Here is a 15,820-nt window from a genome sequence, read left to right on the forward strand (position 1 = left end):
TTATGTTGTCCATGTTAAACATCCTGGTGGCCTTTTCTTTCGGAAGAGTTCTGGAGCTCCCAGACCTTGGAGCAAGGGTTTTTATTTTGGAGGGAAGGGTAAGCTTTGTGTCAGAAGATCTGCCTATACTGTGCTTGCTTGTGACAATGTGCACACATTTGAATGATTATAAGATTTTGAAGTATTGCAGGTTGTACAAGCTCAGGACAGATTTGCTAAACCTTTCAAGCCAAAATCTCAAGACAGTCATGCCACATTGAGCATGCTGGAGGCCATCAGGCTGTGTAGGACTTACTCTGCAGGTGCAGCTCCTGCCTGCTTAGAAATATTTCGGGTCCTGCACCAAAACTGAGGTTGTCATTTCTATGCTGTTAGTGTCATCCCTTCCTCCTTATTTGCAGACAGTTGGGGTGCATGAAGCTGCCTGATGTGAATTAAGGATGGACAAGAGCCATATTGGTCAGTGTGGAGCAATTTGGGGCAGGTGCTTGAATGGGAGGAACATTGGAACTGGAGGTTGAAGACAGGGCTGAGTGTAAATAGGACAATGAGATTAAAGGTAGTGGAGCTGGGACTGCCCGGATAAAGGCATTGGTATTAAAATTTAGGGACTGGGGATGAGGTGCTGAGTCATGGTGTCAGCAGACTGAGTTCAGCTCAGGACCTGGTGAAGGAGATTGGCGGTATAGATGGATGTAATGATTTTATTGATATGAAAGGATACTAGGACAAGCTATAGTAATACTAGTATAGCAAAACCACTCTAACCCTGCTTTATTCAGGGTAAAACTTAAGGAAATATATTAAACTTTTATTGCTACAGGATCATGCAAACATAGGAGTTAGTGGAACAGCTGATGCACACTCCTGAGCAGCAGTTCCTTCTCCCTTTATGGACAAACATACATTTTAGCCCCTGGACTTATACCTGTGGACTGGAAAAAATAAAGGATTTGCATAAAGTCTAAACTCTACCTGCTGCTTTAGAATGGAAGCTTTTGGACTATGTCCTTTCAACACCTCTTTTCCCTTGATGAGCCACTTTAATCAGGCTTGGTTTGGAGTTCTTTCTTCCTATAGATTACCAGTGTTTGATGAAGTTCAGAGCCCTGCATTGATTGGCTAAAAGAATGTGTCCTCCTGCTTTGCTCACTTCTGTTGTCACTGGCAGTTTTTTGTATCTTGTTACACTAAGAAGCTGCCAAAAATCTAATGAGGAATGCCTCAATATGAGTGGCTACAGACTCTCAACCTGCTTTCCTAATTAGAATATGCAAATATGCTTTTGCTATGTCAGTGGATAACAGAACACTGTGCATTGTAATTGTTTCCATGGGCTGACTTAAATGGCCTTTTCTGTCCACTTTCGAAGGCTTTCTAAGCCTAAGGCAGATTTGATTCCTTTCAACCTTTGAGACCACAGAAAAAGTTAAATTTACATGATTTGTTTTAATAAGTCTGATGTATTGTGATAGGCATAAGCTCATCACTTTGTTTTTTGCATTACTAATTCTTCTGACCCCTGGTGCAGGCTGCACAGGCAGCCTGTGACCCTGCTTGCTGCACAGGTAGTGCACAGACCCCTGCCATGCAGGCTGCATAGGTGGCACACACCCTATTTTTCTCTGATTCTAAGATCCGTCTGGCCTGAGGTTAAACTGAATTGGCTGAAGGAATTTAAACAGTTCAATCCTCATTTAGCTAGCTATAAAAGACTGGATGCAAGACAATGATTATTATAAAAAGCTTAATGCTGCTAGTGTTAAGGTATATAATTTGGTCTATTGGCATCTAAATTGCATTTAAAACCTGTTTTAAAATTTATTGCAACAGACTCTAAACTAAATATAGGCAGGTTCTTTGTGAAAGGAAATAAATGTGCTTGCTTTCTCTTTCTTTTCATGTAAATTAAGGTTCTCAGAACTTCATTTTAAATCAAAATATTTCCCAGAGGAAGGTCATTCTGGATTTCCTCTGAAAACTCTTCCATCTGTGATTTTGATCAGTTCTCCCTCTCCAGGGGGCAAGACATTGTTTCTTTTCTTTTCTTTTCTTTTCTTTTCTTTTCTCCTGAGTTGATGAGTGCTAAAGCTCAACTATCCTTTTTTATGTTAGTTGCTTTCATGTTTCATTTCTGAAGTCTTTTGAATTTTTTCCTCTTAAGGTGAAAACTGAAATGGAGCTGGCATCCTTGGAAATGCCTTTAGTGTGGATGCTTTTTGTAGGGGTGTCAGTTGGATTTTCTTATTCTGTACATTTTCCTGGGCTCATAAATAACTAATTTGAAACTTTTCATGGCACTGCTTTTGAATTTGCAAACAACGAGGAAGGAGGGTATGAACTGAAACTCTCACTTGTCTTCTTGGCAGATGAAGAGACTATTTCTGATCAATAGTGTAACAATGGGTAGGTTAGCAGGGCACGAGGGAAGGTGTGCCACGATGGAGTCTGGGGAGTGCTGTACTCTCCCATCCCCCACCCCCAGTGCCCTGCATCCTGCATTTCCATGCAGCAACTTTGGCTCTGGCAGTGGAGAGGGCATAGGAGCAGTGACTGATTTGGCAGCACCTGAGTGGTAGCAGCTCATGGCGCAGCAATGGGTAGAGAGTGTCAGAGTTCCCTTTGGGAGTGAGTAAGCCCCTTCCACCTCCTTTTTTTGCCACTGAAAATCATTGCTTAAATGGCTGCTTGGCTCACATTTTGGCAGTAAAAAAGGAGGTATCTTCACCCTCAGCAGTTAACCTCTGGCCACTCCTCCTACACCTTGTGCTACCACTATCCAGGGCATAAAACTGGCCTCTGCTCCTGATGGTCTGGACTCTTTTTATAAGACTCTAAAGTATCCAACTCATGCGGCATGGTGACTGCTAATTATCTGAGGAGAGGCTAAGAAACTGTGTCTAAGTGTACCTTATTTTCCTTAAGTTGAAACTGAGATCCCTGAATAGATTTAGAGGTTTTGCCAGATTTAGCTGCCATTGTTCCCTTAAAACAAATGAGGACTTTATCTGGTAATAATTCTAAGACAAAGACTTGCTCTTAAGTAGTCTTACTGGACAAAGGCTAAATCATCACTAAAGAACAATAATGTCGTAATGCCCAAAGATTGAGGTGAAATATGTAAAAGACATAATCCAGCCACCTTTCCCCACCAAGTATGTTGTGAAGTCTTGTATGGTATAGCAAAGGCTTTTTTTTAGACAAAACACCAGCACCAACACATGGGATGAGAGCTGATTTTAGACAAAAGTATCTGTTTAAGAAATGTCAGGCAAAGCCTTAGATTGAGCTTGCCACTTAATAGCTTCTTGTAATGACACCCATTGCAATGTCAGAGTGTCTCTGCAGATAATTAAGATCTCAATAAGCTAGTATCTAATTTTGCTAATTGCCAAAGGCAATGAACTACTTATATTAACCTATAGTTTCTACTAATGTTTATCTACTAACATTTATAGGGTTTTTTTTCTTATTGTCTAACCTAAATTTCCTTTGCTGCAAATGGAGCTATTTATTCCTGTCCTGTCCTTGGTGGACATGAAGAATAGAACATCTGTGTCCATTAAATAATAGTTTAAAAAAAAATATATTTCAAGATTATGATGTTCTCCTTTAAAGTCATCTCTTTTTTGGACTAAACAAACCCAGTTCATTCAAATATTGCATACAGGTCATGTTTTCTAAACCACTTCTCATCTCTGGTGCTCTCTTCTATACACTTTCAGGATTGTCTACACTTTTCTTAGTGTGATAGGCAAAATAGTATGTGATGGGTGTGTCTACATGATACTCCTTACTACGCAGCTGACTAATTGATGGCATGGTAAAGCATCGCTGTCTACATGTGCCGATCCTTTCTGCACAGTCTATTAGTCAGTTGCGGGGTTAATTTGCTATCTGCAAATGCAGGTAGCAAATTAACTGTGTGTTAATGACTGTGCAGTATCTCATGTATAGATGGCTAACTGGGAGCATATTTGCTCCCAGCCTGCCTGGGTAGCAAGGGCTAGGAGAACAATCCCCTCCCCTAGGAGCTGCCTGCTGCCAGAGTGGGCTCGGAGCCGGGGCCGGGACACTGTTCCCCTGCCCTGGCAGCAGGCATCTCCCAGCTCCACAATTGAAGCAGGAGCTGGGGACTGAGCCCAGGCCGAGAAAAAGTTCCCCCTGCCATGACAGCAGGCAGCTCCCAGCTCTGCGATCATAGCTGGTAGCTGATCAGTGTGGGGACTACCCCTGGCCGTCCTGGTGCTATGGGGCTTCTGACTTCCCACAGGAGCAGGGAGCTGAGCAGCGCCAGGACTGGGCATCTACGGGTGGGACGGTGGGAAGTGAGCTGTTGGCTGGGTCGGCAATCTGCATGGTTAATTTGCAATCCCTGTGCAGCCAGGGCCTCACTGCTACCAGCCTGCCCTCCCCCACCCACTGGTGGGACAGCTTCCAGCTACCCACAGCTGAGTAGCGAATTCTCGCCCAGCCAGGGGCTCGCTGCCTTACTGGCACATTGGAGCAGGGGGCTAGGACTTGGCCTTCCCCCACAGCTGTTTCCTAGCCCCCTGCCCTGATCAGGTGATTGGGGTACAGTTTGGGAAGGAGGTGAGCAGCCCTCAGTGGTGAAAGAACAGGTTAGGGACTATTTAGAAAAGCTGGACATATAAAAGTCCAATGGGCTGGATGGGATGCATCCAAGGGTACTGAGGGAGTTGGCTAATGAGACTGCAGAGCCACTGCCCATCATCTTTGAAAACTTATGGCAATCAGGAGAGGTCCCAGATGATTGGAAAAAGGCAGACATAGTGCCCATATTTAAGAAAGGGAAGAAGGAAGATCCAGGGAAGTACAGACCAGTCAGCCTCACCTCAGTCCTGGGAAAAATCATGGAGCAGATCCTCAAGAAACCCATTTCTAAGCACTTGGAAGAGAAGGTGGTGATTTAGGAACAGTCAACATCATGAACACCGCATGCCCCAGAGGCTTGGGGGGCATGGCAACTGCCCGCAGTTTGCGGTGAGCTCTGGCAAGCAGCCGTGGTGGTGTCAGTGGCGGAGGCAGGACAAGTTGGGGGCTCCCATAGGCGGCTGTGGCGGTGTGAGGGGGGGTGGGGGGTGAGTGCTGACCAGCGTACAATGAGCACCTGCAGGCACTGCCAGCAGCGATTGGGGGCCACCTGCAGACGCTGCTGGTGGTGAGCAGCGACCTCTTGCAGGCACTGCCAGCAGGGTCAGCAGTGCTTTTTGCAGGGGGTGCACTGCTAATCTCAGGGTGCGTGTGCACCCGTGTACACCCCCTACGTGTCACCAATGGTCAGCATGGATTCAGTAAGAGCAAGTCATGCCTGACTAACTGATTGCCGTCTATTATTAGAAGCCTGGCTCCTCGGATGTGGGCAGACCAATGGATGTGTGATATACCTTGACTTTAGCAAGGATTTTGATATGGTCTCCCACAACATTCTCTCAGGCAAGCTAAGGAAGTATAGGCTGGATGAATGGACTGTCGGGTGGATAGAAAACTGGCTGGAGCATTGGGCTCAGAGAGTAGTAATCAATGACTTGATGTCTAGTTGGCAGCCCGTATCAAGTGGAGTGCCCCAGGGGTCAGTCCTGGGGCCGGTTTTGTTCAATGCCTTCATCAGCCACCTAGAAATGCACCCTCAGCAAGTTTGCAGATGACACCAAGCTGGTGGGGAGTAGTAGATATGCTGGAGGATAGGGCTAGGATTCAGAGTGACTTAGACCAATTGGAGGATTGGACCAAAAGGAATCTCATGAGGTTCAACAAGGACAAGTGTAGAGTCCTGTACTTAAGATGGAACAATCCCATGCACCAGTAGTGGCTGGGCAGCAGCTCTGCAGAAAAGGATTTGGGGGTTACAGTGGACAATAAGCTGAATGTGAGCCAACGGTGTGCCCTTGTTGCCAAGAAGGCTAACAGCATACTGGGCTGCATTGGTAGATGTATTGCCAGTAGGTCAAGGGCAGTGATTATTCCCCTCTATTCAGCACTGGTGGGGCCAGTTGTGGAGTACTGTGTTCAGATTTGGACCCCCTACTACAGAAAGGGTGTGGGCAAATTGGAGAGAGTCCAGTGAAGGGCAATAAAAATGGTGTGGGAGCTGGGGCACATAACTTAGTCTAGAGAAGAGAAGACTAAAAGAGGATTTAACAGCAGCCTTCGACTACCTGAAGTGGGGTTCAAAAGAGGATGGAGCTAGACTGTTCTCAGTGGTGGCAGATGACAGAAAAAGGAGCAATGGTCTGAAGTTGCAGCAAGGGAAGTTTAGGTTAGATATTAGGACAAATTTTCTTACTAGGAGGGTAGTAAAACCCTGGAACTAGTTATCCAGAGAGGTTGCAGAATCTCCATTCTTGGAGGTTTTTAAGACTGGCTAGACAAAGCTTTGGCTGGGATGATCTAGTTGGGGCTGACCCTGCTCTAAACAGGGGGTTGGACTAGATCAGCTCCCGAGGTCCCTTCCAACTCTTATTTTCTATGATTTCTATGATTCCTTGTCTTAACCTCTCAGTTACCAGCATTCCTTGGTTATAAGATGTTCTGAGCCTACAGTTGCCTCTCTGATTATTGTGTTTAATAGGCCCCAAGGGACTTATCCTCCATATTTTTGTCTAATCCCTTTTTTGAACCTTTGTATACTTTTGCACTCTGTAACATCCTGTGCTATTGAGCGCAGAAGTGATTAGACGCTTTAATCTGAAATCAGGCAGAAAGGGCAGTAATTCAGTAAGTTTCTCAAATTATTCTTAATATTTTGGATTCTATGCCTTTCTTCCATGAGGCTTACAGTGCTTTAGCCCAGTAATTTTCAACTGGGTTGCCAAGGCATGTTGGAGTACCTTGAGAACCTTTTAGGAGTGCTGTGGCATGCCACGCAACATTGGCAGTGTTAAGTGTTCAAACACAGTTCACAGGATAAGCCCGGAGATTTCAAATAAGAATCCTTAGAGTCAAATGAATTCTGATCTATTATTGTCTTTATGATTCCTTTGCAACAGAAGAACTGTTCTTTTATTTTTCTGTAGTCAAAAATCAAGTGGAAGCTAACAGCTGACATTTTCCAAGGGGTGCCTGGAGTCTAAAAAGGTTCTAGCTCTAGCCTCTCATTTACAGATTTTATAGGAGTATAACTTTCATGAATCATATTGCTAGTGTAAATATTGAGTTGTCTTGGACTAAGACAGACCATTGCAGGCTCGCACTTGATAGTCTCCCAAGTTGATAAATACTTTTACTACAGTTCATAGCACATATTATATTTTACACTATATGTCTTTGTTTGCTTGTATTCTCATGTCAAATGGACCTGTGTCAAAAATTTGACTGAAGTCAAGATATAATTCGGTTCCACTTTTTCCCATTCACTAGACCAGTTACCTTATCGGAGATGAAAATGTAAATTGATTTGACATTAGCTGCTGCTTATAAAATTCACATTGCCTGTTGCTTACTACTTTATTATCCTTCAGGCACTTAAATTGATTGTTTAATCATTTTTTCTTGCATCTTCCTGGGTATCAACATGAGGCTGACTTGTCCATAATTCCCCAGGTCCTCCTTTTTAATGATGGGTACTACAAGCCTTTTGCTGTCCACTAAGACCTCAGCTGTCCTCTGTTATTAGTTCTTGAAGATAATAGCTAAAGGCAAAAAAATTGCTTCATTTAGTTCTTTAAATATTCTCAGATGACTGTCATCACACCCTGCCAACTTAAATCCATCTGACTTACCTAAATATTTTTAAGACTTTACTTTTTTTTACAGTTTTTTAAAATTTTCAGGTCATTTAAGAACTTCTGATGTAGCCATGTTGGTCTCTTAATATACTTTATATCTTTTTCTTGCACTGGGTTAATTTGCCAGTCTGCCTTTAATACTGCTTCTTTTAGAGATTAGGCAGGGTAGATTTGAACCTTATAGACTAAATCACAAATGCATAAGCTTTCATAAGCAGTGGTTGATATCATTAGATGCTGTGAAGAGACTGCCGGAAGCAACATTTCTAAGTGGAAAGCAGTGATTAGAATTTAAAGGATAGGGAAGAGGGAAAGTAAAGGAGTGACACTGCTGGGCAAGGGGAGGTGGGTAGGAGAGAGGGGGGAAAAACAGCGCATTGAAGGACATAGGGTTATAAAAGCTAATCTAGGTAATACAGTAAAACTCTAGTCCTGGTTTAAACCAGTGGTGCTCAACTTTTCAGCCTCAGGCGTGAATCCCTCATGGCGTTAGGCCCCCAGAGCCCTGATTGGGTCCTGCAGTGTCTCAGTCTGGCCCCAGGCACCCAGTTTGGGCCCCATGCTGCCCTGATCAACCCCATGTGCCAGGACTGGGCCTCGTGCTGTCCAAATCCCACACCACTGATCTACTGCAGAGTGCCGTGCTCTCTAGCCCATTGCGCTCCCCACAGATTCAGAAATTTTGTAGCAGGGAAGGAGCAATTAACAGTACCAAACTTCTGGATCTGTAGGGAGCCTGGTGGGCCAGATGACACGGCTCTGCTGATTGGGCATTGAGCACCCTAGCTTAGACCAGTGGTTCCAGCTTTTTTTGTACCATGATCGATGCTTCATAGTACATTACAGTGCCACTGGGGACAATTCAATGCTTGGTCTCCTAGGTCATGATGTTGATTATCGCATTTCTTCAGATGGGTCTTCAATGTGTCCTGGAATATCTTTTTGTCCATCTCTAGAACAGTGACCAGATTGGTGAGGTGGGAGTATAGGATCTGTTCTGGAAGCTGGTTGTCAGGCATCCCTGTAATGTCCAATAGCTGGTGCTGTATAAACATGGCTTCAATGCTGCTGGTGTTTGCTTGAGCCAGAATGCTGGCATTTGGTTCTTTTGTCCTTCCAAATAATGTGGAGGATTTTCCAAAGACATTGCTGATACTAATGTTCCAAAGCTTTCAGGTGTTTTCGATTTTCTAAGTTTCACACCCATACAACAGCAGTCTGGTAGTTGAGAAGTTTGGTTTGGGTCCTGATGTCATGATCATTGAAGGCAGTGCTGGGAGATCTTAACTGGTCTTGAACATTGTCATCTATGTTTACTTTGTTTGGAAAGGTGGATATCTAGGTAGGGGAAATGCTTTACAGTCTCCAAAGGTTGCCCTTTGATTGTAACATGTAGAGCAGCAGCTGGTTATTTTGGGGTGGGCTGGTAAAGTATCTTGGTTTTTTTGAAGTTGACAGTGAATCCAAGCATTTCACGTTTCACAGAAGTAGTCAAGAGCCACCTCAAGCTCTTCAGTTGAATGGGCACACAACACAATCATCAATAATGGAAGTGTCGGTTAGCGAGTCCCAATGTGGGTTTAGTCCACTCAGAGGTACAGTGGATAAGATCTTTGTTACTAGGTAGCCGCTGAAGTGCTGGGAGCAACACCAAGATCTTTACGTAGTCTTCATTGACCTAAAGCCCTTGATTCAGTCAACAGAGAGGCCTTGTGGAAGATCCTGATGAAATTTGGATGCCTGCCAAAATATGTTACCATTATCAGACTTCGCAACAGTATAACAGCAAGCATCCTAAGCAATGGCTTGGAAATGTACCCCATCACTATTAGAAGTGGAATCAATCAAGGATATGTAGTTGCACCAATAGTTTCCATCTATATTGCAGTTACTCCACATCTCATTGCTGATAGATTTCTATCTGAAGTCATCACCCAGTATTGCACCGCCTAACATGATCCATTCTGCGGATAATTTCTTGTTCCATAATTTCCAATTCAAGTTGCTTTTTAAAGTTTTGTTGCCAAGAACAGCTGCTCTGAGGTCAGCGGCTAAACATCCAGGGAGGTTAAAGTGTTCTGCCACAGGCTGGTCTGCTTTTCTGGAACTGATGTCAGATCAGTGTTCATTCATATAGGGATCGCCCCCAGCTGTCCAGTGTAGACAGCAGAGGGGCACTGTAAGCAGATGATGACATGTATGACATGATAGAGGCACAGGTGAGTGAACCTCGGATATTATAATTCAGTGTTATTTGGTGATGTCATGGTTAGTGTTGATGCTAGGGGCACAGCTGGCATCTGGGTCTGGAGTAAGGTCTAGTGTCTTTATAAATAGGAGTTAAGCGGTCTGTTGTTGGAGAGATGCCATTTAAAGTTGTGGGGATTGTTATTAAGCCAGGACAAGTTTGTCTCCTGTGGCTACCTTAATGTTTGTCATTTTCCAGGAGGTCATTAATGATGTGTCCAAGGTGTTCTAGCTGGGGGCTGTCAATGACCCAAAGGGATTCTGATTTCTTTGTCACAGTTGGTATTGTAGCAGGTCAGAACTGGGATATGATTTTAGAATTGTATTGTAAGTGTAGGAATCCTTGCTCCAGATTCTTAAGGTGTGCATCCTGGTCAATGGAATCGGAGCTGATAGGATTGTGTAGAACTAGGTTCTACACAATGGATCTAGCAGTTAGGGGTGTGCAAAGCTTCAGTCATCAATTCGATTTGGAGAAGATTTGGCCCGATTCAGAGGCCAAATCACTGAATCCAAATCGAATCAGGAGACCAAAAAAACCCTCCGAATCAATTTGGAAAAATATTCAGAGATTTGGAAGGCAGTCTTTCATGGGAACAGAAACTGAGAAGGAGGGGGAGCAGGGTGGGGAGGACTGACATCTGTAGCCAGTGAGTGTGATCTTTCCCTGAGTCCCCTTCCAATCACAGTGCTCTGGGGAAGGGAGGTACAAACAGCACATAAGCCTCTGTCTGCAGCCTTTCTGTCCCTTTTGTGAGCTGTTTCTGCCTGAGCACTGGGAAGGCCGCCTGTTACAAGCTACCATCCTTTCTGGTTTCATCCCGCTGTGCCTTAACACACACAAAGTCTCATGTCGTGAGTTTTGCTTGTCAGCATCTTGAGGTGCAGTTTCCCAGAAACCCCTGTACCTGTCTCCTTGAAACTTGGCAGGCGTCATGCCCTCAGATCATATCCCTGCTTTTTCCACCCTAATCTGCCCCAAAATGACATAGTTATACGTATTTCAGTGATTCTCCATTATACTCTATGGCTGAATCTCTTCGAATCAGCACTGAATCTTCCAAAGCTGGTTCAGCCGAATCGATTTGGGACAGTGATCCAAATCTCCAGATCAAATCACTGTCCTCCGAATCACCCAAATCTGAATCGAATACTTTGTGATTCACACAGGCCTCCTAGCAGTGTGCTTAGGATGAGAGAGCATCTGGTGTGGAGGTCGCGGCAGTAGTGGCTTGGTTTCTGATACAATGTGGTGGTGATATTGGCATTGCAAACATTCACTGTACTGTCCAAAGAATTAATTTTCTGGGTGGAGTACTCCAGAGTTAATTTGATGGAGGGGTGGAAGTTGTTAAAATCCTGGTACAGTTTTTCTAGAGATTCCTCTCCACATGTCCATATGATGAAGATATCATAAGTGTGCCTTAGGTATACCGCGGGGATGAGCTGTGGAAGAAGCAGACTTCAAGGTCTGTTGTAAGTATAGTGGCTTATTGGGGGCCATACAGTGCCCCTGGCAGTGCTGTTTATATGTAGGTATAGGAAGCCAGAAACCTGGAACAGAACTGGATAATGCAGAAGAGTGTGATAGGAAAAGAAGTTGTTGGTTGTAGCAGTGTTGTTCTAAGAACATAGGCAGACAAGGTTCTTTGAGTAGGTGTTGTATCTTTTATTAGACCAACTAAATGGTTGGAAAAATTGTTCTTTGCAAGCTTTCGGCCACAAACACCCAAAAAAGAAGCAGTGTTTTCATCAGGGGTAATCAGTCCTCATGGGGATGCTGGTGTATGGAAATGTAACATCTGTGGTAGCTAATATGGTGTTAGCTAGAAGCTTGTAAATGGAAACTAATTTTTTCAGGAAATCTGTGGTAAATTTCAAATAGCTAGAAGTTCCCTTGGTATATTGGAATAAGTTTGAGTCAACATAGCAAGTAATGCCTTTGATGGTGCCAGTAGCAATGGGGCATCCTAGTTTGTGGATCTTGGGTAACAATTAAAAGTTGCCCATTCTGGGCTCTCAGAAATGGAAACATTAATCCTCTCCTGTGTTTCCAGAGGTAGCTTCTTTTAGAGTTTACTTAATTCCTTCTGGTATTGTGCCATGGGGTCCCCAGTCAGAAGTTGGTAAAATTTTGTATAGGAAAGTTGTCTCTTGGCTTTCTGTATGCATGCTGTTTTGTCCATGCCAGTAGTGGTACCTTCCTAATCAGCCTGATGTATCAGGGCTGTTTTTAACACAGAGTGTGGTTTTCCATTCCTCAGGATTAAAGTGGTAACATAAATATCATTGTTTTTTTGGCAATCTCAGAGTGCATATGGAGGTGAAAACAATTTTATATACACATCCAAAGTAGGGCTGCAACCCTCAGGTAGAGTCCAGGAGCTGCCCTTCTTGGTCTGTGATGGGTTGGTCATTGTGTGGCTTTTCATAGAAATATTCCCTTAGTCTTGTGCAGCAGAAAAAAGCCTCAAGGTTTCCATACAGCTGTACAGTTGTGTAGCAGGGCAGAAAGAAAGACCACAGCATAGTGCAGACACTTCATCTGAGCTGTGGGTGGTGGTTGGATAGGTTGATAATACTGCTGTGGATCATAGGGTTCTTGTAAGTTTTGCAAGTTGGGGAAGTTTTGCTTCCTTCTTCTGTAAGGAGTGAAGGTGTTCGTGATGGACTTCATGGCTGGATGCAGAGATCTCCTCTTTGTATATAGTTCTTATGCCTGGATGGTTTGTCAGTTCTGCAAACCCGGTGTTGGTCTGTTCCTGTTTGCTGTATAGATGGTTCTTCAGTTTCTTAAAGAGGGTAAAACACAGCTTGTCAGAATAGGCTGTATGGCCTGTAGAACAGAGTGGCTTGGTCACATGGAGTTCCTTGGAGATGAAACTCATCTACTTGCATCCACTCAGCAAGAAGATATCTGAGCATACCCATAAGCAAGTTGCCACACTTGTGAGATTTGTCAGGCAGGCTTCCGCTCCCTGAGCAGTTCGTTCCTTAGCCAGCCCTAGCATTAAACAGAATCCAGCCTGGGTCTGCCTCAGTGAAGAGTGCCGCAGGTGGCTCAGGCAAGGGACAGTCTTTAAATAAACAAAACAAATAAAACTTGTTGTTCTGTCCTGGACACTGAGAAGTGTCCCCTGTGGCTCTGGCCTTCACACAGCAGTCTTGCTGTACACATCATTCAGCTCACCACTGCTTCCTCACTTTTTCACTCTCTGTGGCTCTGCTTTCTGGAGGGGGGTTAACTCCCACTGAGCTACTCCCTTAGTAGCAACATTTCTACAGCTGCTGCTACTCAGCAGGGGTGGCTGACTCCTAGTAAGGGGACAGCCCACCCCCTAGTACCTAAGCATGTTTCTTGTGTACATGGATTACAGTCCTTTTCATTAGAAATCATCAGAAATAGAAGTCCTTTTCCCTTCAGAATCCTTTCCCTGAGACCTTACCTCCAGCTCCTCGTATTTGTTAAGTTCTACTTTTTCTGAATCCATTGTCTTTTAGTCTACTGTTCTTTTTCCTTCATTTTTTTATAATCATAAATTATTGTTTTGTGGTCATTTTTCATTCTAATTGCCTTCCACATTAAGGTTCTTAACAGGTTCTTCCCTGGTAGCTTCAAATCTGAAATAGCTGCTCCCCTATTTCTTCCATCTTCTGTGAAACGAATGATTATTCCAAACACTTTCTAAGAACTTCTTGGAAAGCTGTTTTCCTGCCATGTTGCTTTAAAAAAATTATCTGGGTAATTAAAATCTGTTATCACCCATCTTTCCAATGTTTCTTATAACCAGGGATCCTATTTTTCTCTGATTTAAAAAAAAAAAAAACCAACAACCCAATTTTCAGTTAAAAAGCCCCATCCAAATCCATATTTTTCCACGATTAAAATGAAACACCACTATATCTAGATATAGATAGCTATAGATATATTTTAGTGGTGTTTCATTTAAATCATGGGAAAATGTGGATTTGGAGTTATTTTTTTTTTAAACCAAAAATTAAGGATTTTTTGTTTAAATCAGAGAAAATCAGGATCCCTGCTTATAATTGCACAGCCTTGCCACCCATATCCATTATTTACTCTTGATTTGGTGATGTATACTAGATGTCCTCCCTTTACATTGTTCCTACTCTTTTTTCTACCTGCTGTTAGAGTGGTAGAATCGTTGTCTACCACTCAGGAGATCTGGGTTCAGTTTCCGGATGCACGTATAGCTATAGTCATCAAGGTACTGAGCGCCCAGACTTCGTCTGGCCTTTGGATTCTGTCTCAGTCGTCTGAAGGGGGGTGAAAGGTCTGGGCAGCCTCCACTCCTCTGTACTCCGGCCTAGGTGTACGCATCAAAGGCGCTAGTGACCTCTCATGCATCTACCGTGATCCAGAAAGATCAACAGTTGTCTGTGAGTCTTTTCCTCTTTTATTGCCACCCAGAGAAGTCTCTGCTTCCTTGTCGACTTCAAAGCAAGTATATACATTCTTACTTCACACTGCACCATTATCCCATCTGTTTTTCCTGAACAGGCTCTTCTCTTCTGTATCAGTGCTTCTATCTTGAAGTTTATCCCAAGTTTCTGAGTTGCTGCAGAAGTAGTTTTGTGTGTGCATTAAGACTTTGTTCTTCCTGTCTATATCCCATCATCCTTAGTGTATAGATGTCCATGATGTCTGGTGGGTACTCCATTATTTCTTTTTGTATCTCCTGCCGTGTTCCCAAAATTACTATTCCCCCTTTGCTGTGCTGACCAGATGTCAGCTCTTTGATTAGGTCACTGTTTTGGTGGGGGTTAAGTAAACTTTTTTGTTTAATACATGGTACACCATTTGCACTGTAGTACTTTAGTTATATTTAGCTGTGAGGATGCTTGTAGCTAATTAGGATCTTTTCTGTGAGGCAGAGCAGGCATTGGATAGTATTTATTTCTTAGGATTTCTTTAACATTGCCTAACCTTTCTTTTCTACATCCCTACCTATGATCTATCACTCAGCAGGCATAGCTTCTGAGCTTAGGTGAAACAAAAGGCTTGCTATCTCCAAGCAGTTTTGTAAATCCACATAACTTTTGTGAAGCAGCATATTTGAATAGGCATTCAGTTGTAAATGAAAGACTCATATTGTGATATAAAAAGTCTTATGAGAGCCACACTGAACCTTCACAAAAGAAAATCTGAGTTGTTTTCTTACCCTTCAGTTTAGGTTATGGATGTCTTTTTCTCTCTGTTTTTAGCTATTATTTTGGCTCCATTCTGGGCATTTTGTATGAGATGCAGAAAGAATCTCAAAGTGATAATCATCTCAGTTAAAAAAGATCCAGTGTTTTTTTTCTTTTTAGATATTGATGGATCATCAAAATTTGTCAGAACATGTCCTTTGCATGGTTTTGTATTTGATTGAGTTGGGACTGGAAAATTCACCAGAACAGGAGACAGATGAAGAGGTAAGTGTAAATGGTAGTCTTTTCCATTATTTTCTCTGACAAAAGAAAAGGTGTAATGTATGATCTTTTTGATAATACAATTAGTGAATGCAGTATAATTTAAAAATAAAACTAAATTTCAAGCAGGAATTTTAAGATCTGATTATAGATACAACATTAATGTGTTATCTCATATAGCCAGGGATCCATTCAATGCTCCCTAATATTTCTCTCTCACATTACAATAACCTAGGAATATCTTGAGTTATCTGTCTTGAGTCTAGTTCAGTCACAAGTTACTAATCTATAATGTTTTATTATTACTACATATAGTGTTATATTTGTGTTATGAAGGGGCAGACTATAATGTTCCCTATGGCCTCTATAGTTATTACTCTTGGAAGGAAGAA

The 15,820-nt window shown here is 43.0% G+C and overlaps 1 protein-coding gene across 8 annotated transcripts in view; it reads left to right on the forward strand.

Moving 5' to 3' along the window:
* The window catches only part of UBR3 (ubiquitin protein ligase E3 component n-recognin 3 (putative)), a 238,578-nt gene that overhangs the window by 81,809 nt on the left and 140,949 nt on the right, over positions 1 to 15,820 (forward strand). For all 8 annotated transcript variants that reach the window (XM_025206463.1, XM_014520815.2, XM_025206461.1 and 5 more), the window contains one exon: positions 15,327 to 15,431. In XM_025206463.1, the coding sequence (XP_025062248.1) occupies positions 15,327 to 15,431 (105 nt within the window). The remainder of the gene's footprint in view (positions 1 to 15,326; positions 15,432 to 15,820) is intronic.

This window comes from Alligator sinensis, unplaced genomic scaffold, assembly GCF_000455745.1.
Source record: "Alligator sinensis unplaced genomic scaffold, ASM45574v1 scaffold143_1, whole genome shotgun sequence".
NCBI classification, from domain to species: Eukaryota; Metazoa; Chordata; order Crocodylia; family Alligatoridae; genus Alligator; species Alligator sinensis.